The sequence below is a fragment of the Medicago truncatula genome, chromosome 5, assembly GCF_003473485.1.
Source record: "Medicago truncatula cultivar Jemalong A17 chromosome 5, MtrunA17r5.0-ANR, whole genome shotgun sequence".
NCBI classification, from domain to species: Eukaryota; Viridiplantae; Streptophyta; class Magnoliopsida; order Fabales; family Fabaceae; genus Medicago; species Medicago truncatula.
The window spans coordinates 5,848,975-5,872,399 of NC_053046.1; the positions used below are offsets into that span (position 1 = coordinate 5,848,975).

Genomic DNA, 23,425 nt, shown 5'->3' on the forward strand with positions numbered 1-23,425 from the left:
GACAGTAAGGATTTATTTGGCTAACAAATACTAACTTAAAGAACCAAATTGTAACGTTAATAATTTATGGGACCAAAATGTAACCAACAAATAAGTTAAGAGACCAAATCATTAATTAAGCCTAAAAAATATTAACCCTAAGGGCCCGTTTGTTATAGCTTTTTTTAAAATAGATTTTGGTAGTGTAATATGTTTTTGTTATAATTTTTTTAACAAAGAAATTTTCAAGGAAAGCTTCAAATGAAAAATATGTTTGAATAGTTTATCTTAGAATATCATTCTAAGTATTTCATCATTTGGTTATAAATTATTTTGGATACTAAAATTTTGAAAAAAATCTCTAAAAAAAAAAAGCTATTTCAAATAGCTTTTCATAAAAATCATTTTTGAAAGATGTCATTTTGAAAAAATGTGTGATTTTTACTATGTAAAATCTCGAACAATGAATATTTAAGTTAGTGAATGTCAATTTTTTTTTTTTTTAACTTATATCAAATGAGTTTGAAATAACTTTTACTATTTTTGAGTAAATTTCAAAAAATTCCATTTTTACAAATACAAAGGAAAATCTATTTTTTTTTTTTAAAATCTAAAACAAACGGGACCTGATATCGAAATTTGTGTCTAAAATTCATTTTTTTATTCTCTGGTCTTTAGGAGAAATGAGACGTGATGTATTTGAAATTGGAGTTTTTTTTTTTTTTTTTTTTTTATTTCAATAAATTTAAAATTTGAGAAGAAATCCATTGATATAAATTTGGGTACTACCAAAACTTTTTAAGCTTAGCTGAAATTAACTCATGACATTTGAGCCAAATTATTTACTTATTTTAGTCTGTTGAATAGTACGTGTTTATCTTCCAAGTCATGTGTCTACATTAAAATGGTAAGGTTTTAAATTAGTGAGGCAAACGACTTCTAAAAATAGCATCATCTTCTTTATCGGGTAAGATTTTATCAAATGTCTAGGGAAACAAATCAGCATAAGAAATTTGGCAATTGACGTAAGGTGCAAGTTAATTGATGGAGTGAGAATGGCAAGCCCTGATTCATAATGAGTCGCAAAAGTGAATTTCTTATCTTTGTTCGATCATACATGCTATTTATCTAACAACATCTTTTATAATCCTCATTAAAAATAACTTTATAAATTAATAATAACAACTAGAACGCAATCTAAAGGTCCAATTACTTTAAGAAAACATTTTGTAATTTTCTTTTCCAAAATTTATGTTTTTCTTTATAGATAGACGAAATGGAAAATTTATGTTAATTAGTTTTAGACTTTTAGTTGTTGACGAGAAGAAAAAACTTTTATAAACTTCTTTCATTTGCACTAACTGGTTTTAAAAGTCTAGTATTTATTTTATTTTTTCGACAAAGCCTAGTATCTTCTTATTAGTAATCTACAATGAACACATCTTCTAAAAAAATGCAAAAAATAAAAAATAAAAAATCGACAATGTAAACATTTTCTAATTTCTAAGTATTTTCAACTCCATAAAAAGTAAAATACTAGTTTAAAGGAAATGCACTAGTGACATCCAATAAAAGTTTATTCTTTTAAGAACATTTCAAGATCATTTGTATGTACGTAGTGGCAAAATCTTAAGTTTTTATTGGTTGTCGGTGTAAATATTTGTATGTACGTGTTAATTGTTTTGAGTTTTGCTTACCAAATAATGAAGGAACAAGTATCATTTTGTGTACTATTTGTTTTGCTTTCTTTTCTTTTGGGTCGTAAACAAATGCATTGCAGCTAAGAAGATAACTAAGAATAATTAAGTTAGCAAGTTTTCTTGTTAAATCTGTAGGGGTTATTCTCCATAGGCCTATAAGAAGAGACATAAGGATTTAAATCATTTGATTCTCTTTCCAAATTACTATATCCGTTCCTTTTTAATTATCACTTTTTGACATTTTACATAAACCAAGACAATCAATAAATGTTACTACTTTTGATACAATTGTTTTTTACTTTTACTATAATAGTCTTATTGATTTAAATTTCACTTCATATGTTTCTCACTCTGCAATAAATATCTAAAGGTGATATTGATAAAACTACATTTAATATTGCATTGAACTTTGAAAACGACAGTTAAATAGGAACAAAAAATTTCTCTAAAAGTAACGATTAAAAAGGAACAGAGGGAGTAACATTTTATTTCCTAATTGTACTTTGGTATAAAATAAAGTGTCCTTAGATGTTAGAACAGTTGGTAGCTAATTAGAAGGTTATTATTGAAAGATAAATAACCACAAACAGAACGACAAGCCGACAAGTATTATGCAATGAGGGTAAACTATCTTAATTAATTAGGATGAAGAATATTTAAATAGGCTATTCATAAAGGATTTGCATAGATCATCATGTAATAATTTGTTGATTCCTTATTACCGTTACTATATAATGTCGTTTTCATTTGTCATTAAATTTTTAAAAAGGCTAATGAAAATTATTAAGGTCACTTTCAAAAAACAAAAAAATTAATTCTAATTGCTCTCGATCTTATCAAATATCACAAAAATTTCCGTGAAGAATCATATCCATGTGCTTAGTACGGGTAAGATTCTTTTTATCTACTCACTCCCTCCATTATTTCTTAACTACTCTTTCCATCTCTTCATTTACATGAAAATTTTGTTCATATTGACGTTTTTAATATTTAAAACAAATTAATTAATATTTTTTTCGATTTATTTTTAGTTATTTAACGTAGAGATACTACTTAATTTGTTTCACATCACATTTGCTTATTTCACATAACTTTTTTTAAAAAAGTAAAAATGAAAAAAATGGTATTTTTACTATATGTATTAAGTATCTATGTAATCCGCTATCATAAATAGAGTGAAATATATCGATTTATAAGTGATGTATGAAAATTAATTAAAAGAATGCAATTGAATGAGAAAACAAAATTAATACTACAATTTTTTATTATAGTGAGGACTTTGAAAAGATGGTTTTTTTTATTTTATTTAGGATTTTGCTAACTTGTGTCCCAAGCAGTGGCGGAGCCCTTAATGGGTTGGGGTGGGCTACGGCACATCCGGAAAAATTAAAAAATCAACGATTATAGGTCTATTTTACTAGATTTTATGCAATTTGGTGTCGATTTTATGTTTTGGTTGATCCAAATTATTGCAAAATGGTGTGGTGGCCCACCCGAAAATTTAAATAATTCAATGGCCCACCCTGACATTTTTTTCTGGCTCCGCCACTGGTCCCAAGGGCACAAGATAAGAAACTAAATGTAGAAATTTAATCTTAAAAATCGTGCAATCACAATCTTAAAGATTTTAAAACTTATATTTTCAATGCAGCATTTATTTTTTAATTCTATTTTTAGGTCCTTATCTTATGCCCGTAGAGTACAAGTTATCATTTTCCTTTTACTTATTAAGTTTTTAACTCTTGGATCAAATTAATTGAGCTACCTAACTCTTCAATACTACATTCAAAAGTCAAAATGATATTTTTTAGGGAATAATTTTTTTATTTTTTTACAAATGTGATACTTATGAGAAGAAGGAAGTATTGATGTAATTAAGGATAGGGTTTTCTTTTAAAAAATATTGTAGCTGTTGAATTGTCTTGATGAGGAATATATATTTATATATTTTTTTTATAGTAGATGAGGAATATAATCACAGTGAAAACTGTAAAATAAGCTGCGTGTTAAACACGATTAGTATATCAATGACTTTTTTCACAATATATATCATTTCGCATACAATTATTTGGGGTGTTTGGGACAAAAATATTTTTTTAATGAGCAACCTACATAGATATGGTTATACTTTATACCATGTTTAAAAACACATCTTAATTAAATGTTTATAGATTAACGATTGTTGTATAGTTTTTTATAAGAGAATTGAACTTTGATTGAGTATTGGTACCCTATATACAAATGACATTACAATATTGGATGATAAATGCATACTGAATCGAACTTCAAATGAACCATTACACACATCTTTTTTAATATCTAAGCATTTCTGTGATAAAATTAATCTGTTTTTAGTATAAGTTACTACTTCCTCCGTCTCTTGATGTAGGCATCCATTGCCTTTTTCATATTTCTTAAGAATTGTTGTCAGTGTAATTAATGTATTTGTTTTGTGTATTAATATTATCAAATTGTCATTTGTTTGTATGTGTATTAAATTTGACTTTTCATATTTCAATACAAGTTAGTAGTATTAATTAGGAGTATGTTTAGGAAAAAATTAATAAATGCATCTAATAATTTGAAAGAGGATTTACATTTAGAAACAAAAATAAAGTCAAATGAAGGCTTCGATATAGGGACGGAGAGAGTATAAGTTATCTTCGTATGTTGTCATGGATAGCTTATAAAAATGAGTTGAAAACAGTTTACGAAAATGTCATTTGTTTTCATAAGTTCTCTTGAATAATCCCACAAGATGTTTATGTTGGTAGGTAAATTTAAATAAGCTAATCTAAAGTTTAAGCAATCATTTTATTCTTGCCAAAGTGTTCCACGTCCTGATTGAAATCATCTAAAAAAATTCATCAAATTCTTTTTCTAGGAATGAAATCCTCTTTTTGTTATGGTGAACTGAAATCCTCTAATTGGAAACCACAATTGAGAGGAACATGAAAAAACCGAAGTAAAAAGAAAGAAAGAAAGAATATTGTATGATCATAATTGTGACGGTCAAAAGTTGTCACAAAATTGATGATATCTCTCTTATCGAAAAAATATACTTTTATAAACACTCACTCTTTGGTGTGATCTTGTTGGTAACACATGCATCAAAATACATTATCTCTTTAATTATTATTTTATTTTAATATTAAAAATAAATTATTGATGAAATGGAATAATATAGAGTAATTGGCGGAACTCATTTAATAATTTTTTTGAGATTTTGGATTTAAAAATTATAAAATTTTTGTCCTTATAAACTTAGCTCAGTTGGTAAGGACAATGCATAATATATGCAAAGTCTGGGGTTCAAACCCCGGACACCATAAAAAAAATTATAAAGTTTGTGATGTCATAGCCGATTCCACTGTGATAAAATTTAGTTGCTCTTATATAAAATTTGTGGCTTGATTTATCCCGAAATCAAAATATAATTGAAGCTATCAATTTATATGCTTTTATTACAAGTATTAATTCATAGACATTGAATATCGATAGTCTAAAAAGGTTCGTATATGCATCCAACTATATCACATAATAAAAACATTTTATATTATTTTAATTCATAGAATATCTCTACAAATATTTATAGTGTGTGATGTAATTAGATGGATATATAAAAAAAATGTAATTAGATAGATGTATAACAAAATCATCCACTCAGTGGATCGGAAATCGGTGCAAAAATATATATATATATATATATATATATATATATATATATATATATATATCATCCACTTAAACAAATCGAGAGATATAACCATAAAAAAATATCGACAGAAACTCAAATTATTTTACCTAATTTATAGTTTTTCAATATTTATACTTCGATGCAAAAGCAGCTTTCATGTGATCATGTCCCTCTTGCGTAATAATACTCTTTTTGTATATGAACTTGGCTATTGTTAGTTTCTCTTTGAAATTGAATTGCCCAATTTTTGCAAGTGCTGATGCTACATACTGTGGCCTTGCAATGCGTTTGATACCCGTTGGTTCGGACTTGAAAACAATGTGTTTGCGGCATACTCTCTCCGTCCCAAATTGTATGACGTTTTGCCGATTTCACACGTATTAAGAAATGTAATTAATATTGTGTGGGGAAGAGAAATTATGAGTTGTTTTACAAAATTATCCTTAATAAATGGTATGGAAAAGATAAATAAAATAATTGAAAGAAGAGAGTAATTAATAGTTAAGGATATAATAGGAAAAGTAACATTAATATTTCATTAGTATTATAAAACGACATATAATTTAGGACAAATTTTTTTTCCAAAGCGACATACAATTTAGGACGGAGGGAGTAACTCATAATACTCTATTTTTTTTGTTTATTTATATTTTTTTACTGCTAAAAGAAGAGGTTAAAAGTTGCGGCGTCGGGGGTTGAAAATTTTCGACTCCTCACTTCTCCAAAATTATAAAACATTTGCATTTGTATCAAGAGCAAAGCCATTGCAATTTGTAACAGCTCATTTGATAATGAGACACTGCCAATTATCAATATCTATACATCTTAATTTAAATGCAACATTAGTCTCGGACATCATCATCATTATTATTATGTGATGATACAAAGCAAAACAAAGTCGATATCCTTCAATTAGCTTGAAAAGTTACCTAAATCTTTATAGAAGAATGGATAGATATACTTATTTAATTTTGACTAAAATAATAAAATACAAAAAACACTTCTCAACAAGCTTCGTGCTTCACAGCATTAGCCATCCATTTTAGATCCAACCATAGATGTAGGCACAACCAGTGCTGATAAATGTAAAATCAATTCAAGTACCTGTTAAACACATAAACACATCCCACAATGAAAAAAAGATGGAGCAATTTAATTTGAGAAATATATATAGTAAGAAGACAACAGCAAAAAAAAGGAGCTAAATGTCCCCCAGTTGTATAATGAATAGACAAAAGAACTGCACAAACTGATTTCTTCCAATTTTTTTGGTAAAGAAACAAAATATCTAACATCTAAGAATATATATCAAAAGAATGTTATGTCATAAATAAGAATTTAATTCATATGCACCATTAATCCATTATAACAATAAATCATAACAGTTAGATTACAAAATTATAACAACAATGATCAAGCTTTATCCCACAAAATAGGATCGACTACATGAATCAAACAACCCAATGGAATTCTCCTTGTTACAACAAAACACCGTCCAAGGTGGTTTCAATTCCTATTCATTCCATGGGATCAGAGAGAAACAGAGCCGACTCAGCAATGAAGATTGAGAAGTTTGCAAGAGGTTTTCTTGTGAGGAAGAGTTTGAAGAAGATGTTGAAGATCAAGGTGGAGCCGGAAGAAAGTGAATGATAAAGAAACTGTGAAGATGATGAAAAGGAGCAAAAAGAGAGGATAAGGATCACTAAAACCATCATGAATTTGCTTCTTAGGTTGGATTCTGTTATTTGATTCTTATGATTTTTCTACGTCATCATCTGCCTCTAGTGATTTGATTATCATTCATTTGATCTACTCTCCAAACTAAATAATATGCATGTCTTCTATCTACACACCTAAGTTGAGTTTCTACTATAAATGCTACCCAAATTTCTCAAATGCTGTCATTTCTAATTCTAATCTTATCCCTCCAGTCTTACCACACATCCAATGCAACATCCTCATCTCTGCTACACTTATTTTACTCTCATGTTCACAGTCCAAAACTTCATCCCAGATAACATTGTTGATCTTACAATTGTATCAGCTTAAGCGATACTTTTATACCACGTAAAATACGATACTTCTATACCATGTAAAACACCTAAGGCCTTCTCCATTTCAACCATCCAACTTAAATTTGATGGTTTATATCTCTAATCTCTACATCAATTTGTATTCAAGATATTAAACCATGTAACTTGTGTTTTGACATGATCTCTAACTTTCAATTAACGAAAATGAAATAATATTCATTAATTGACGAGGCAACACTTAATTTGTAAAGTAACATTACACTGTCATTGTACAACGATTAAACTCTTAAAATAATACTAGCAAGTAAGAAATGGAACACAAATATTACCCTGAGACAGCTCGCAGCAAGCGCGCAATTCAACTGAAACGTGAGAAGTGAGGCGCGCAGCGGCATCGGCGTTATGCAACGGCATCAACGACTGCGTGCAACCGAGAATTCCCAAAGCCCTTAAAAAATAAATTCAGAAAATGAAATTGAAAATTAAAAATTACAATAAAGTAAAGAAAGAAAAGAGAGAATCAAACAAGTGGCATTACCTAGGGACAGTAACAAGGGGGCGGCGAGGTTGAAGAAGATGAGAACGAATGGAAGAAGTAGAAGAATGTTGAAGAGAGGAACGAGTTGGTATTGATCTTGCGGCGGAGAAAATAGACCGCGAGAGAGATCCAGAACGCCACGCCATTTCTGTGATTTTGCTTTGGAATTTTGAAGAACCACGGAAATTGGAAGTAGATGTTTAGACTACAAGAATGAAGCTAACCCTAGATTGGCAGGCTAACATGAAAATTGTTTTCTACGTGTTTCTAGGAAACATTGAAAGTCAAAAAAGCAAGCTTCGGCTAACATAGTTTAGGTGAAGTCCAACCCATATTGAAAGCCCATACCAAAAAATGATATTTGGTTCCGCACAATTTTTTCGCAATCCAATTTGATCTTCGACTGAATTATTTTTTCTCAATAATATTCAATAGTCATTGACGCGTTTATACGATGACCAAATTTGTCTATAACTCATTGTAACATAGACTAATTTATCTTCGGTATGAATATTTCAGAGACTAGTTTGAGTATTATTTTTTGTCGATTACTAAATTAGAATGCGAGAAAATTGTTCGGGATGAATAGGACATTCACTCTTAATAAAATACATGAATGAGCAACTTTGGATAAACATCTTGTTTCCAGCTTATAACACCAATGATTATCATGTTACCATATCCATATTATATTTTCTAAGTTCAAAATTATATTCAGCCTAAAAAAAAGTTCAAAACTCTACCTTTTTACTTCAAACAAATGTTAACCTATCCAAAACTTAAAAGAGTGTCTATTGTACAATATGGTAGATAATTCAGACCAAGGAAAGCTCAACTTGTCACGATCAAATTTCACCCGAATGTGGCAAAACAAAAGTTTCTCCCTGTGCGTCACACTGTAATGCATTGCAACACTCGTCTGAAGGCAAACAGACCACTACTGCCTATGTGAACGGTTGGATTAATCCAACGGCTGAGAGAGGATGTGTATGACCAAATATCATCCCATATTTCTCAGTTTACACAAAATCTGCTATGCTGCAATACTTCCCAAATCAACTATGTATGATTGAACCCATCTTCATCACTGCTTCTCCCCCACTTCTCCACCTATCGAAGTTCGTCATTGATGCCTCCACAGTCGCCGCAAGAGATTTGTGGCGGCTGAGTAACAATGGAATAACGTCAAAATCAACAAGATGCCAACAGTTATGGTTGAATATATGGAACACAACCCATGCCTGCTCTTACATATCCGCGAGTGGCTTTAATTTTGTTGGCAAAGTGCAGTTGTGCAATGGTTTTTGGGTTTAAACTTGTTCTGAAGCGTAAACTTTTTCCTCTGCATAAACTTGTTCTCATTCCACTTTCATAAACTATTTGCTTCAGCTCACATAAAAAACCAGAAAAGAACATAAAAAACCTAGAAATAATTGTTGCTTCATAATTGCTCTCATAGCACTTCTCAAAGAGTTGGTGTTGAAAGGAAACAAGACAGAATAAAAAGTCTGCTAAAAAAATGAATTAAAAGGGCGCGCTTTATTTTCTCTTGGGGACCAGTTTTTTTTTTTTTTTTTTTTAATTATGATTTCTTCTCGCATCTGGCAGCAGACCAAGGGTGTGATACGATTGTAATTATACAGACGGCTGAGCAATAATTATAATTTTAAATTAAAAGAATACACTCCCAACTAGGTACTAACGATTATGCCATAAAATTACAAAAGTTACAACTTACAAGTTACAACAATGGTTAAAACTTTAAAATAGGGAGACCTACTGAACCAAAATACAGTTCTATCAATATCATGGGACAGTAAAAGTAAATAATTTGAGCAACTAGCCAAAGTAAGGTGGCTCTTCTCAGGATCTTACATTCTGAAATCCAAAACGCAAACTGTATTATTAGAAAAACAGGCAGCGATCTTGTCACCCTCCTTGTTCCAACAGACCTCAAAAATACCTCCATTGCCATTGTATGTTTTAATGATCTTACCATCATTCAAGGACCATATATTTATGGATTTGTCAGGGGACCCACTGGCTAAATACTCACCATTGGGACTAAATGCAACAGAATATACACCATCCCTGTGGAACCAAAAAAACAAGTCAAAACCAAAAGAATTGACTACATTCAAAGAAAACAACCTACTACCAGCCTGAAATGTTGTCAAGAAAACAACCAGCAACCAGATAAACTAGAATAGAAGTTTAGCATTTTGAACATGAAATGAAAGTTAGGACTTCTAGTTTAGTTGACCGCTTAATAACAAGCAGGATGATGGGAGGAGGAATTCTTAATTTATTTTTCCGTCCATATATTCTAGCCACTGATATAACATACTAAAAAGCTGAAAAAGACGGTACCTGTGTCCACTCAAGCTATAAATTAGTTTCCCGAGTTCCGCATCCCATAGCTTTACGGTAGAGTCAAATGATGCACTGTACAAAAGGAATGACTAAACAGTGTTAAAAGGAAACAATTATCTGTCTAGTATTAAGAGAAAGATAAAAACACTTAACTGCACTAAATATTGTTTTATTCAAAAACTAAGTAAATATGATCCAGAAGTCATTTTCTTTTTTACCTAAAACTCTTCAAATTCTTATTTTTATAATAAAAAAAATAAAAAATAAAAAAAAATAGAAGTTTATGATAAAATCAAGATATAAAACAATTTTAAGAACAAGAGATAAGAAATTCAGTGAAAATTTGAAGGATTTTGTGGAATGTGAAGAGCAGGGAAATTTGAGTGTTTGAGTAGAATTTGATGTTTTGAAAGGTGAGTAGTAGAACAAGATTTAAAACAAATTAGTGGATGCAACTTATGAAATTTTGAATATATTATGAGAATTTGAGAGACTAAATCAGCTCAAAGTATTAGTTTTTTTCACAAGAGCACAAAAAATTATTAGAAAAACCAATATCACACATTACCTAGTAGAGGAATTTAAAGTGCAATTAACCTAAAATAAAAAAAAATAAAAAACAAGCATAAATGTAGGTGCAGGCGCAGCACGGTCACCATAATCAAACTAAACAATTTTACATGAAAAACTACACGGCATCAATTTAATAGAAACTCTGCCGCACTGAATATACAGCATGTAATTGATTGTTGGACTATCCCATCTGACCCTGACAACCGGTGTTGGTAATGCTATTGTATTTATACTTGTTGGACTATGGGAAATAATTGACAGCTTAAAAACATTTAGGGGGAGAGGGACGAATATAAATGTTCATAATTTCTTCTATGGGGTGGCCTGCCTCCGTCCACTCTGATTCCCAGTACCCACAAATTCTAACTTTACAGTGAAAGCGAATGTTGAACATGGAAAGAGTTTCTCAAATGTGCAGAAACACAAACAACTTGCTGAATTATATGCTTAAGAGTATAAGTTCTAATTTGAAGCGTGCTTATTGAACGGGCATTTAGTTAAACTGTTTGTCCAAATACTCCTTTAGAGCACTATACTTTAATTTAAACGAATGCACTGATTATTTAGTAACCTAAGGTTCAGGAGACGAGGAATACAGATTATAGGGTGAAATAATTCTGTAAGATATCATTAATAAATAAACCCATGCAAGTAAATGAAGAGCATTGAAAATAAGAAGCTATCATACCTAGCCAACACCAATTTCTTGTTAGGGTTATTTGTACCAGGACCAGTTGGGCTCCATCTGATAGTATATACCTCCTACGAGAAAAACCATTATTTAGTTTTCCCAACAAGCTGCATAGTTTAAAAGCAGGTACAAATGCAAAATTTGTAACTGAAAAATATTCCCTAATTGGTACCTTGGAATGCTCCCTAAAATCATGAATATACTTATCTTGCTTCATACTCCATATCTACAAAACGAGAAACAATATACATGCAGAATACAGGAACAGTTAAATTCACAAATAATCTGGTAGAAAGACATTTACTGGAAAAAAAGTCTTCTATAAAATAATTTTTTGATGGCAAACTATTGAAAAAACATGCTATTATGAAGTATAACCTTTGCAGTGTTATCGTCTGAACACGAGGCCAGTAATGAACCTGTGGGATCCCATTTGATACAATTAACTTCACTCTGAAATAGCATAAAGGTTGTTATCAGACAGTTAAGACATATAGAAGTACTACATTGCATTTAAATGAAATATCTTAATGTAATGCAGAACCAATAAGCTAGTTTACTGGAATTCAGTAAACCAAAGCATGTAATAAATGCTAACTTTGCTACCCCAATTAAGTCCCGCACTGCAGGTGAATTTGGAAAAAAGTCTACCCAAGTAGTCAGATACATTAGAAATTTGGGATTCATATAGAAAGCATCATCCCAAGGCTATCCACCAATTTGAGTAGTTAACTCAGCAACGCATTTTTTTACTGTATAATCAATGCAGTAGGGGATAGTTTTTCCCAATAAGCTATAAGCACAGCATCAGTGTTCCAGTGCAAAGCGTATTCAAAACAAGGTAGGTGTATAAACCTGGTGCCCTTCAAAAGTTTTTATTGGGTGGTTATCGCCAATCTTGCAAACATGTATCATGGTGTCAGTGGAGCTTGATGCAAACGATACATTGTTACGCCAATCAACGTCAAGTGTTGGACCTAAAAAAAAGCCCAAATTTTAAAAATAAAAAAATAGAAGTTCATAAACATGTTTTTTCTCACCAAGAGTTCTCTTTTAGAGAGAATATTATTGTAAAAAAATTACCTTTATGAAAAGCAAATTGTTGTTTCCATTTCTCTGCTTGAACATCCCATACAATTGCAGTCTCATCACAACTTCCAGTAAGAATATAATCTCCTTTCTTATTCCACTTCAAAGAAAGTATGGCTCCCTTGTGTTTGCTTAATGTACTCTTCAGTTCACCTGGTCAAAGCCCCGAATACACGATCAAAATAATGATTTTGATTGAAAATTCAAATACGCACAAAATTGCCAATTTAAAAAATCAACAATATATAATCAATGACTATATATACCACAAACGCAACTAAGTCAGACACTAAGATTTATCAAACTAAAGGTATCACTCAATGAAGAAGGAAAGATAGAAGAAAGGGCCTACCATTAGTGGTCCAAATTCGTGCATAACCATCATAAGCACCGGTTGCAAGTAGTGTCCCCTCCCCCTGTACAACACACCCACCAAAGGTCAGGCTCTCCATAAGATATAAGTAATTACGAGTTACTATTAAATATATTTAAGTTTTAAATGCACTTTCAGACCCCAAAATTTCAAAAAAAAAATGAAGTTTTGGTCTCCCTATTTTAAAAATCAATTTTTGGGTCGCCTGTTTAACTTTTCTCTAGATGTTGGTCCCTTGTCTCGTTTTTGGGTCATTTTTTATGATGTGGTCTATTCATTTTTGGTGTGGCAACGCTTATTAACCATATTTTTACTGACATGGACATTCACTGAGGCTTAATAAGGGACGTCACGTCATAAATGAATAGGCCACATCATAAAAAACGACCCAAAAAAGAGATTGGGGACCAAAATCCAGAAGAAAAAAAAGATAAATATGGGACGAAAAAACTGATTTTTAAAATAGGGAGATCAAAACTTCTTTTTTATGAAAATCGGGGGACCAAAAGCGCATTTAAGCCTATATTTAATTAAATGATGCAAAATATGAACCATGAGCACAAGAGAAGAGGGAAAGATGAGCCCAGTCATTATCTTACAGTCCCAAATAACACCTAAGCAGACTAATTGGCCCTTAACATGTGTGTAGGAGTAGGAGTAAGAGTAGGAGAAAAGGAACCATGGGCCTAGTAACAAAGGCCTGCTAGTGTATGAGGGAAAAAAGTGGAATCACAGAAAGGGGAGGAAGGTGGAAAATTTAATTAGCAATGAGAGAGAAAATCGCAACCAAACTGGGACAGTTGGCATGGTTGGGAGGGAGAATATGGAAAAATTTGGGGCAAGCTTGGGAGGGTCGACTGCACTGATGTCAGTCTTATTTTTCTTTTTCTGTTTCGTTTTCAGAGCATTCTTGCTGAGCCGCAAGAAGCTTAGCTCACATAATAGTATTCACAATTTTACATTTTGCAACTCCAAATACATATCAATGGAGAAAATATATATATATATATATATTACACACACACACCTAAAATGTTTGAATCAAAAGTTCAGGAAAAAGGTATCAGTAAAAAAATAGATAAACCTGACATATTTTATTGATTTTAATACACCATCCTTCTATTTTCAAAACCTACACAATTATCCTTATACGTTTCTTTTTCTCGCAAAATTATTCTGCTCGAGAAAGCTCCAACAGGTGAGAAAAAGATAGAAACGGATGTGAAAAATCAAAAAACTAGACGGGACTTTGAAGTCACTATCAGTAATCATGGATTCAAATAAGAATATGCCATCAAACTCACATTCCAATCAAGTGTAGTGACATCTTTATCTTTACTCTTTTCATTGGTTGTACCCTTGATGTGTTGCAACACCAACACAGTTGAAGGGTCGTTCTTGGAATCTAATTTACGTGTCCGTTCAGCTATTGTCCAAATACGAGCTGTTGAATCCCCAGACCTAAAAGTTCAGATGAGAACAATAAAAGTATTCTTTAAAACATGTTTCAAAATAAAAGAAAATGATCAATGTCCTCTATTATTATATTTATTTTCTAAAGAAGATATAGATAACAATAATAAGGGCGTGTAGAATCAGAAGAGCATGCAGAATCAGACGTTATTATCAGGAAGATAAACTACCATTTCCACGCATCAGATATATTTTACTACTAATAAAATGTAAGGCCTTTTTGATCCTATCATATTTTATTTCTTTCAATAGTTTTTAAGGATATGGAAAGTAACAGTTAATTGAAAGAAGTTCTAAAAAGTTGATAAAATAATAGACAAAAGTTGTTAGGAAAAATAATTTTATTTTTGTTATAAATAAAATAGGGGAAAACCACCTGCCCTCGTCTATTCTAAGTTTCCATTAGTTTTCCAAATGACATAAAATTGTGTACTTCCATTGATGGTTTAAACTAAAAGCAAAACTTAAACTAATTCTACACCTATTTAATGGTAGTGTTCCTAAAATGCCTTTCAAATTTATTTATCTTTAAATAGAAAATACCTTTCAATGAATTTAGATTTGATTTTCCAATAACCTCTTTTAATCATACTAGCGTTTAGATGGGCACGGAATGCCCGTCTGTCAGCTCTTCTTATTGCGCTAATGAGTATAAATTACAAACAATAGTTTTTATAAAATTTTGATCAAGATTAATTTGATTTTGATTAAAATTATAGGTATAGATAATAGATATTTTGCACTTTTATATTGTAACAAACTATACTTATCTGTTTCAATGATACCAACAATATAACAAATATCATAAATTCTTATCTTTTTAAATGACACCAACAAAATAGCATTCTTATGGTCAAATTTGCTCAAGGGTATAATTGGAAGGATATATAGTCAGCCAAAAAACGTCTACTTTCTTTATATATAGTATAGAAGACGAAAGGTAATTTAGAAAATGCAATATATTTTTTAGGCTTAAATGCAATTTTAGTCCCCCAAGTTTTCTAATTGTGCAATTTTGGTCCCCCTAGTTTTTTTTGAGCAATTTTAGTCCCCCACATTTACCCCCTTTTTGATTTTAAAGTCCCCCACATTTACCCCCTTTTTGATTTTAAAGTCCCAATACCCATGTGTGGTTGGATTTTTTTGAAGTTTACGATGGTAAGATAGACCTTTCACACCTGATCACTTTTTCCCTTTTCATCTCTTCCATTCCCATCTCAGCAAGAACCATGGATCCGATGCTTTCTCATTACCACCAAACTCAAACCTAGAAATTAGATTCTAAATCAAATTCTTTCACACAGCATAAATTAATACTAAGAAAAATCAACTAATTTTGTCCAATTCAATGCAATTAAGACTTGCCCATAATTTCTTAGGAACTGTTCAAACACAAGAATATTTTCCTCTCTATACGTTTCCTCTTTCTCCATGTGGTCTTCCCATTCACTACATTCAACTTCCTCTCTCTATGTTTCAACGTGTTCCTCCTAATGAAGATGACTTTGATTCTTCTGAACCATTTTCCATTGAAATAATGGCATTCTGATCACATATAATCAAATCCTTTGACTGTATATGTTGTTGGATCAGGATAACGTTGTTGTTGTTGTTGTTGTTGAAATGTTTATCGTTGTTGAGATTGTTGTTTGGAGAGAATGTGAGGGAGTTCGAGTGTGGTGGTGAGGAAGGGAGGGTATGTGGGAGTTTGGATGAGGTTTATGGTGGATGATGGTGACAGGTTAAACAATTGCAGCAAAGTATCGATGAAGGAAGACAGTGAAGGGGATGGAATGTGTGATGGCGATGGTTGTGATGGGTGGTGGGGATAGGAGTTGTTGATTTGTGGTTGATGTATACGGCAGGGCTGTTGTCGGAAACAAAGAGGGGTTCAACAGAGTCAACTGTGCCGCTGAGGGGAGGGAGAATGGAAGAGAACTGATGAAAGGGGGAAAATGATCAGGTGTGAAAGGTTTATGTTAGTATCATAGACTTCAAACAAATCCAACCACATATGGGTGTGGGGACTTTAAAATCAAAAAGGGGGTAAATGTGGGGGACAAAAATTGCTCAAAAAAAACTAGAGGGACCAAAATTGCTCAATTAGAAAACTTGGGGGACTAAAATTGCATTTAAGCCTATTTTTTATTACATCAAGCGTAGTAAATGAGAATATTACGCAAATTGAAATGTAAAATGGACAATACTGTGCACATGGGTTGTAACAAAATACACACATTTCTTCAACAACAAAAAAATTAATTAACACATGTTTTATGCACACAAAAAAAAATGAAGAAGATACCGACCCTGATGCAAGAAAGGATCCTGTAGGACTCCATGCACAAGCACATACCTAAGTGGATGGTAAACAGGCTCATTAACAGAAGAGTTAACAGAAGAAACCAAAACACAAACATGAAGCATTGATGAAATACATCACCTCTGACTTATGCCCTTCCAAAATTGTCACATCTGACATAAGAAATTCACATGGCTGAGATGTTGATGTTGTACATATGTCCATGGGCTCTGGTCCTATACAATTGAATGAAAACTTTTCAATCATCTTTTGAAGGAAGCATATCAACTGAAACAGACAACTAGTTTGCATTTGTTGCATATTCTCACATAGAGCAGGTGGGTACATGGGTTCAAGTGGTGTAAATAGTTGCAACTTGCAAGTAAATTGGAGATTTCAATGACATATTCTCAATAAAAATAAAATACTCAGGATATTGAATAATAAGGACATACAGCTGAAAACACATAATATGGAAGACAGCATTTCTAATCTTAAATCTGACAGAAGTGGCCAGTAGTAAACTGCTCATTCGAAATTCGCCAGGGCAGCAAACAAGATAACAGCTATTAATGAATTTTACTGATTAAAGAAACAAATATTTCAAGAGTATGGTTGGAAGGAGATGGATAAAAGTCTAATAATGGATGGGAAAAAAATATTTACTAGCTACCCATATCATCAGGGAATCAATGTTATACCCATCACCATCACTTTGTATAGTACCCACTCTTCATCGCCTAATCACACATGCAAGCAATTAATGTAATTATGAATTTTGTAAGGAGTCATAGCAAACAAACAGGAATGCATGAACATGAAATGATAAAAACTAACAGAGGAATATAGAATTGTATGACATTGATACTTGGGGAGAACTATTGATGAAAAATAATGCAGCTATACAACATGAAATGCCAAACATGCAACAGAGAACACTTTTATAGAAGACAATGTAAACCAAATCCATTGAACAGGTGGTTACCTCCAAATGCTCCATCCTCCTCATGCTTTACCTTAACCTTATCTTCTTTTTTAGAATCTTCTTTTTTAGTACCATTAACCTTATCTTCTTTTTTAGCACCATTAACCTTATCCTCTTGATCTGAGACCATTTCTCTACTTGTCTGATTTTCATTTTGCAGTTCTTGCTCTTTATGATTTTCTACCTTCTCTTTATCCTTTTCACATTCTTTCTCCCTTTCATGTGTTTCCTTTTCTCTTGTCAGTCCACGGTCACCATCATGCTCTTTTTCAGATTCCTTATTTTTACCCTTCTGTAGTTTTCTTCTTCTTTCATTAATAATTTTCTTAAGTTCATGAACGTCTTTTGTGATAAGATCCAAAGGTTGTAAGAACGAAAAATCTTCATCAAAGTCTGCATCACACTGATAGGCCAACATGAAACCCAGGTATGAAAAGCTTAAAAAGACGACTCAAACAGATGAACATTGTGCTGATAGAGAATACAAGAATACAAAAAGTAAAGAATGCTAACATTATTCAAGTTAGCTTCCATCTCCAAGAACTGTAGTCCCTTCTGAACAAATGTAACAAGAGCCCCTGGTGGTACCATATTTCCATCAATGGGGCATTTGTTAATGCCACCCTCATTCCCGAACACAAAAGCAGAATGAGAGAAACCTGCAGTCATAAAACCAGTAGCATGTAAACCAGTTCAGTTGCTTTGCACGTTCATGTTATGGCCTTCTTATAAATATGGAAAATATGTTTTCCTTTGTAGTAAAAAAAAAAATACTAGTGTAAAATCAACTTCAGGAAGCTTTTCTCACTCCACTGGAAGTTCCTAGTGACCTAGTCAATATGATCCCTTTAACACAGCTTCAACAATGGGTTGTTTTTCATAGTTATAGTTATCTATTCACAATTCACACAATCATTCCGTAAATTCAAGCTTACAGATGAGAAATTGTAATCAGCATTTATTTTGTTAAAAATATTTACAAACAGTAATAAAACATAGGATAATTCTTCTAGTGGGTTCTACTTAACAGATTCCAAGGTTATAAATAAGTCAAGGATGAAAAAAACTTCTACTCTGCAGATCAGATGAGCGCCATTTCATTCGTTGCCTCAAACTCCATAGCTCAAAGTTTAATGGTTTATGATAGACCATTATGGCGTAATTTGATCTATGTAGCCGACCCTACTTAGTGGGATAAGGCTTGATTGTTGTTGTTGGAGTAGCCAAAACTAACCGGGAAATAGCTTCGCCTCTGACTAAAACACAACACAAAGAACCCTAGGTAGCAGTAACATGCTGTGACGCAGCAAACCTAGCTATTGACTATATAATATGTACTATAATTTTGGTATATCATATGCATTAATAATTAATAATTTAATACATCTCACTATCTCAGTATATATAAAGTTAAAAGCATTCAATAAACATTATCATATATAAAATTAGAGTGATTGCATTCACCTAAGTTACATTATACCCCAAATATAGCAGAAAATATTGATGACATTTGAAATTTAAAAATTTAAATAAAAAGACTAGTGAACAATGATGAGTATTTTCCTTCAAAAAAAAAAAAACAATGATGAGTATTTATAAGAAAGATCGTACAAATGAAAAATGATACACAGTACATGTTAACTTCTTTATTCATTTAGACAACAAGTTACATAGATCTGCAAATATTTAAGCTAAAAATTTCTTATATGATTAGTTTAACGTGACAATACTTCTCTCTCTCCTCCAAAACGAGCCAAAGTTTCACAACATACAACATATTAGGTCAATCTAAACTTGGCAGCAAACCAAATTGAACTAATGACTTCTGACTTCATCATTGAAATCAATTAACGAACTGAATGTATATTATTATATGATCATAATTTAAAACACAATAATGTTTGGTACACTAAGGTTTTTTTTTCTTCAGGGAAAGGACTTTGTAATTTGAAGTTCGGTGGAGAGGTAACTAAAGTCTTAGCCAAAAATTCTTCCACCCAGAAATCGAACTCAGGTTCTCCTGAACAACTCATCCTTAGTGGAGCTCATTACCACTTGAACCCAGTTGCTTGGTTGTACACATCAACCACTAGTCCCAGTCTGAATTTTGACCAATTATTATTACGTACCAAATAGCTATGAAGCACATATACTCCTCCGAATACCGACAAATATGAATACATTGAATTAAGCCATTTTCTCAAATGATTATCGGCGGTTGACGTGTCTGGTGTCTGTGTATATGCTTCATAGCTAAAAAGTAAACCTCATAACTAGAAATTAAAGTCCAATTTCACTTCAAAACTATAAAAATTCAAGTAGCAACCGCAAAGATAAATTTTCAGCAACAGATCTAACAGTATTAAACTACAATCGGGAGTTAGAAATTCCTGTAAGTTTATGAACAGTAACTAAACCCTGATCTGGTAGCAACAACACTATAAGCGGTGGTTGAAAGCAATTGAAAACACTGAATATTCGAAATTCGAATAAAGTCTAAGCCCTTGACATTTGGTTGACTGAAAAAGACCAAAGAAGAACGAAATTGAAGATGAAACAAAAGAGAAGGAAGTAACCTGATTCTTGAAGGTAACGAAATACGAGATAGTTGAGTTCGACGGAAGTGATTGAAGCCATGTTGCATGAGTATGTGTGTGTAGAGAGAGAGAGAGAGAGAGAGAGAGAGAGAGAGTACTGTTTGTGTCAACGCGGCAGAAGACACTGGTGCGAAAAAAAGGCAGTAAGCGGCAAGTTCTATCTAATTCGCGGAAGAGGACACTGTCTAGCCTTCATAGTTCATACATCACCCTTCATTTGGTTCAACATAGGGGGAGAAATGGGAGATATTTTAATTAAATAAATATTTGGGTTTTTTTTTTTTTTTTACAAAATTGATCAAACCAAAAAACAAAGCAAACTACTTCTAAGAAAGAAAGTTTCGGTGGCGTCGTTTTTTAGAAGATCGAGAAACCATCCGAAGGAGTAGGATGGTTAAATATATCGACATCTGAAGAGACTCCTAATTTCATCATGAAATTCGAACATTAGTTTCTCTCTTTAAGGGTGTGGCAAACAGTGATATTGCTTTGAAATATAATATTTTAATGTTTTGGATTAAAACGGAATAGACATGGAAAGTCATGGATAGACCTTGAATGAGGTTGATGCAAGTAAGAGAATTAGAATGGCAGGTCAACTCATGAATACCCATATTTTTTTGCCAAAATTAGCTCATGATATATAGAAATTAACTCGACAAGTAAAATGTATGTTGAACCTGGAACGAAACTGGATACACCAGACAAGAAGAAATCGGCTCTAATAGACGTCTCGAGGCAACTATCGCCCACATTGAGGATGATGCCCAAATAGTTGTTGTTTCGTTTAACGGTACGATCAACTATAGCATCGATAGAATTGGAAGATAACTAGTCTTGAGAGCTTCAACCATGCTATGAATGTTGAAGGAAAGGGTTTTAAAGACCAAGTTTCGTTGTTCAGACACATCAAGTTTTTACGTATCCAAACCCACCGAACACCAGCTGAGAAACTAGAAGCTTGTGAGCTTAATGACCCTTCTTTGAGTCAATTGTGAACGGACGTAATGGTGAAAAAATCATTGTTGGTGAACCCAAAGTGGTACCAAATGATTCTTGAAAAATTGTAATTTTAACGTAATGGAGAAGAGTTTCCTCCTAGAGCCCACAACGTGAACAACCGATGAGGGAGCTATGCTTCTATGGTTGAGCAAAGAAAGGGTCGGAACAATATTGTGAAAGGTAGGAGTGGGAATAGGTCAGACCACCCGTCAGGGATCTATGCCGCGACCTACTTAAAGTTCTACTCAGCCTAACTCGTTTATTAAATATGTTAGGTTCAGACTTGTTAAAAAGCTCATTAATTTAAATAAGTCAGGCTATGGCTTATAAAAAAAACCTACTAGGCCTACCAGGCTGACTCATATATATGTAATTATATATATTTCATTATATTGATAAATTTTTTGTTCTTTCAAATTTTCAACACCATGATTTATTTATTTTTTTACAATTTGGGATTTCCAATGAGTTAACAAACTCTTGGTATTACACTCTTATTTAAATTTCAAGGAGTACATATATTTTTAGGGTATTACCCTCTTAATCTATTATTATTGTCATTCTCATCTTATTTCAAATGACAATCCACAAAACCCTGTTAGCAACAAAAATAAAAGGTAATAAGTCAAATCTATGCAATACAAGCTTATTTACCTCTACAAAATGGATGTGAAATCTCTACAAATTTTTATTGGATATACATGCCATATATGCTTATAAAGTGGAAAAATTTGGATGTACAAACTTTACAAAATTTTATTGACCTACCAGCCTCTTAAGAAATATATGCTTTTCAACCTTTTTTTTTATAAATAAGTCAAATGTTTTATTAAATTTTTTTAGGACAAATTAGGCTTTTAGACATGATAATAGATGAGGTCGGGTTTTCAAAAAGGTCATACCAAACTTAAAATAAAGTCTTTGACAAGCTAATAGATCAAGCTTAGGCTTTATTTTTTTCAACTAGGCCTGACCTATTTAAGCAAAGTTCAGCTTGGCCCAACGTATTCCCACCCCTAGTGATAGTCAAGCCGAAAAAGAAAATTGAACTTCTCTAGAGCTTTTTAATGTCCAGTTCAAAGACCAAGTATGTAAAAGGGTGGGGAGATTAACCTAATATGTGAGAAAAAGAAGCTAGACATAACCACTCTTAGTAGTGTATACGTCGCTCTTATTATTTAATCAAATGAAAGCATTTTCTATGAATCATCATTAAACTTGGTGTGGGTGTTGTTGACAACATCTAAAGCCATAAGAGATAAATGCAAGTAAAGAATCTGGGTATGAGGATCATTACTGTTAAACACATTTGTGATCGTTAGATGTAAATCATGAATATGGATATAAGGGACCAATTTTCCAATGAAACTAAGAGCACTCAGGGGACTAAAAGTATGAGTAGCCAGATCCTGCACGCCATGTATAGACGTCTTAGAGAATAGATTTAGCACGAATGATGGAAGACCAAGTAGAAGACCCACTGGATTGATCACAAATATGAAGGATTTTGGGGGAGGATACATGACGATTTGAGAGAAAATTCACCCAAAGTTTGTTTGAGGATTGGAGTATGTCCAGACAAGTTTTTCAAGAAGACAAATATTTGCATCTTTGGCCGATCTCATTCCTAAACCACCAAGATGATTGGGACAAAAAAAATTCTTCCAACTCACAAGCGAATACCTCTTTTGTTAGAACCTCTCCAAATAAAATTGCGAATAGTTTGATCAATACTATCACAAATGCTTCGCGGGAGCCAGGGTATCTATATATAATAAGTTGGAATGGAGGATAACACATAAGAAGCAAAAGCTAATATACATGGTTTGCTGTGAAGCCTATTCTTCAAAGAAGCAAGTTGAGATTACATTTTCTCAATGATAAAAAGAAAATCACTTCTTTTGGCCGGTCCCTTTAGTACTAGGAATCCCAAATATTTATCAAGAGAGGTAGTGCTTCTTGTCTTGTCTTATGGGGTAGTGCTTCTAGTTAAAGAAGTGACCCTATTGATCTTGTCTTT

General features: G+C 32.3%; 2 protein-coding genes across 2 annotated transcripts; both read right to left on the reverse strand.

The window, feature by feature from the left end:
• Positions 1-6,119: 6,119 nt before the first annotated feature.
• LOC11405777 (protein NONRESPONDING TO OXYLIPINS 2, mitochondrial) lies at positions 6,120-8,237 on the reverse strand. Its single transcript, XM_024783453.2, has 3 exons — positions 7,948-8,237; positions 7,739-7,857; positions 6,120-6,480 (listed from the first exon to the last, which is right to left on the reverse strand). The coding sequence occupies exons 1-3, from the start codon at positions 8,091-8,093 to the stop codon at positions 6,473-6,475; spliced, it is 273 nt and encodes a 90-aa protein (XP_024639221.1). The 5' UTR covers positions 8,094-8,237; the 3' UTR covers positions 6,120-6,472.
• Positions 8,238-9,595: 1,358 nt separating this feature from the next.
• Positions 9,596-20,628, reverse strand: LOC11410890 (WD40 repeat-containing protein HOS15). The gene is made up of 14 exons (XM_003611608.4): positions 20,383-20,628; positions 18,320-18,465; positions 17,807-18,209; positions 16,963-17,057; positions 16,829-16,875; positions 14,351-14,507; positions 13,026-13,089; positions 12,668-12,826; positions 12,440-12,561; positions 11,963-12,037; positions 11,757-11,810; positions 11,582-11,655; positions 10,318-10,392; positions 9,596-10,038 (listed from the first exon to the last, which is right to left on the reverse strand). Exons 1-14 carry the CDS (start codon positions 20,441-20,443, stop codon positions 9,819-9,821), a joined length of 1,752 nt encoding a protein of 583 aa, XP_003611656.2. The 5' UTR covers positions 20,444-20,628; the 3' UTR covers positions 9,596-9,818.
• Between the last annotated feature and the right edge of the window lie 2,797 nt (positions 20,629-23,425).

Coding starts and splice junctions, on each gene's coding strand:
- LOC11405777 (XM_024783453.2), bottom strand. CDS start 8,093: ATGGCGTGGCGTTCTGGATCTCTCTCGCGGTCTATTTTCTCCGCCGCA. Junction 7,858..7,947: donor CCCCTTGTTACTGTCCCTAG/GTAATGCCACTT, acceptor TTATTTTTTAAG/GGCTTTGGGAATTCTCGGTT.
- LOC11410890 (XM_003611608.4), bottom strand. CDS start 20,443: ATGGCTTCAATCACTTCCGTCGAACTCAACTATCTCGTATTTCGTTAC. Junction 18,466..20,382: donor TCGTTACCTTCAAGAATCAG/GTTACTTCCTTC, acceptor TTATGACTGCAG/GTTTCTCTCATTCTGCTTTT. Junction 12,038..12,439: donor AAACTTTTGAAGGGCACCAG/GTTTATACACCT, acceptor ATGCTATTTCAG/AGTGAAGTTAATTGTATCAA.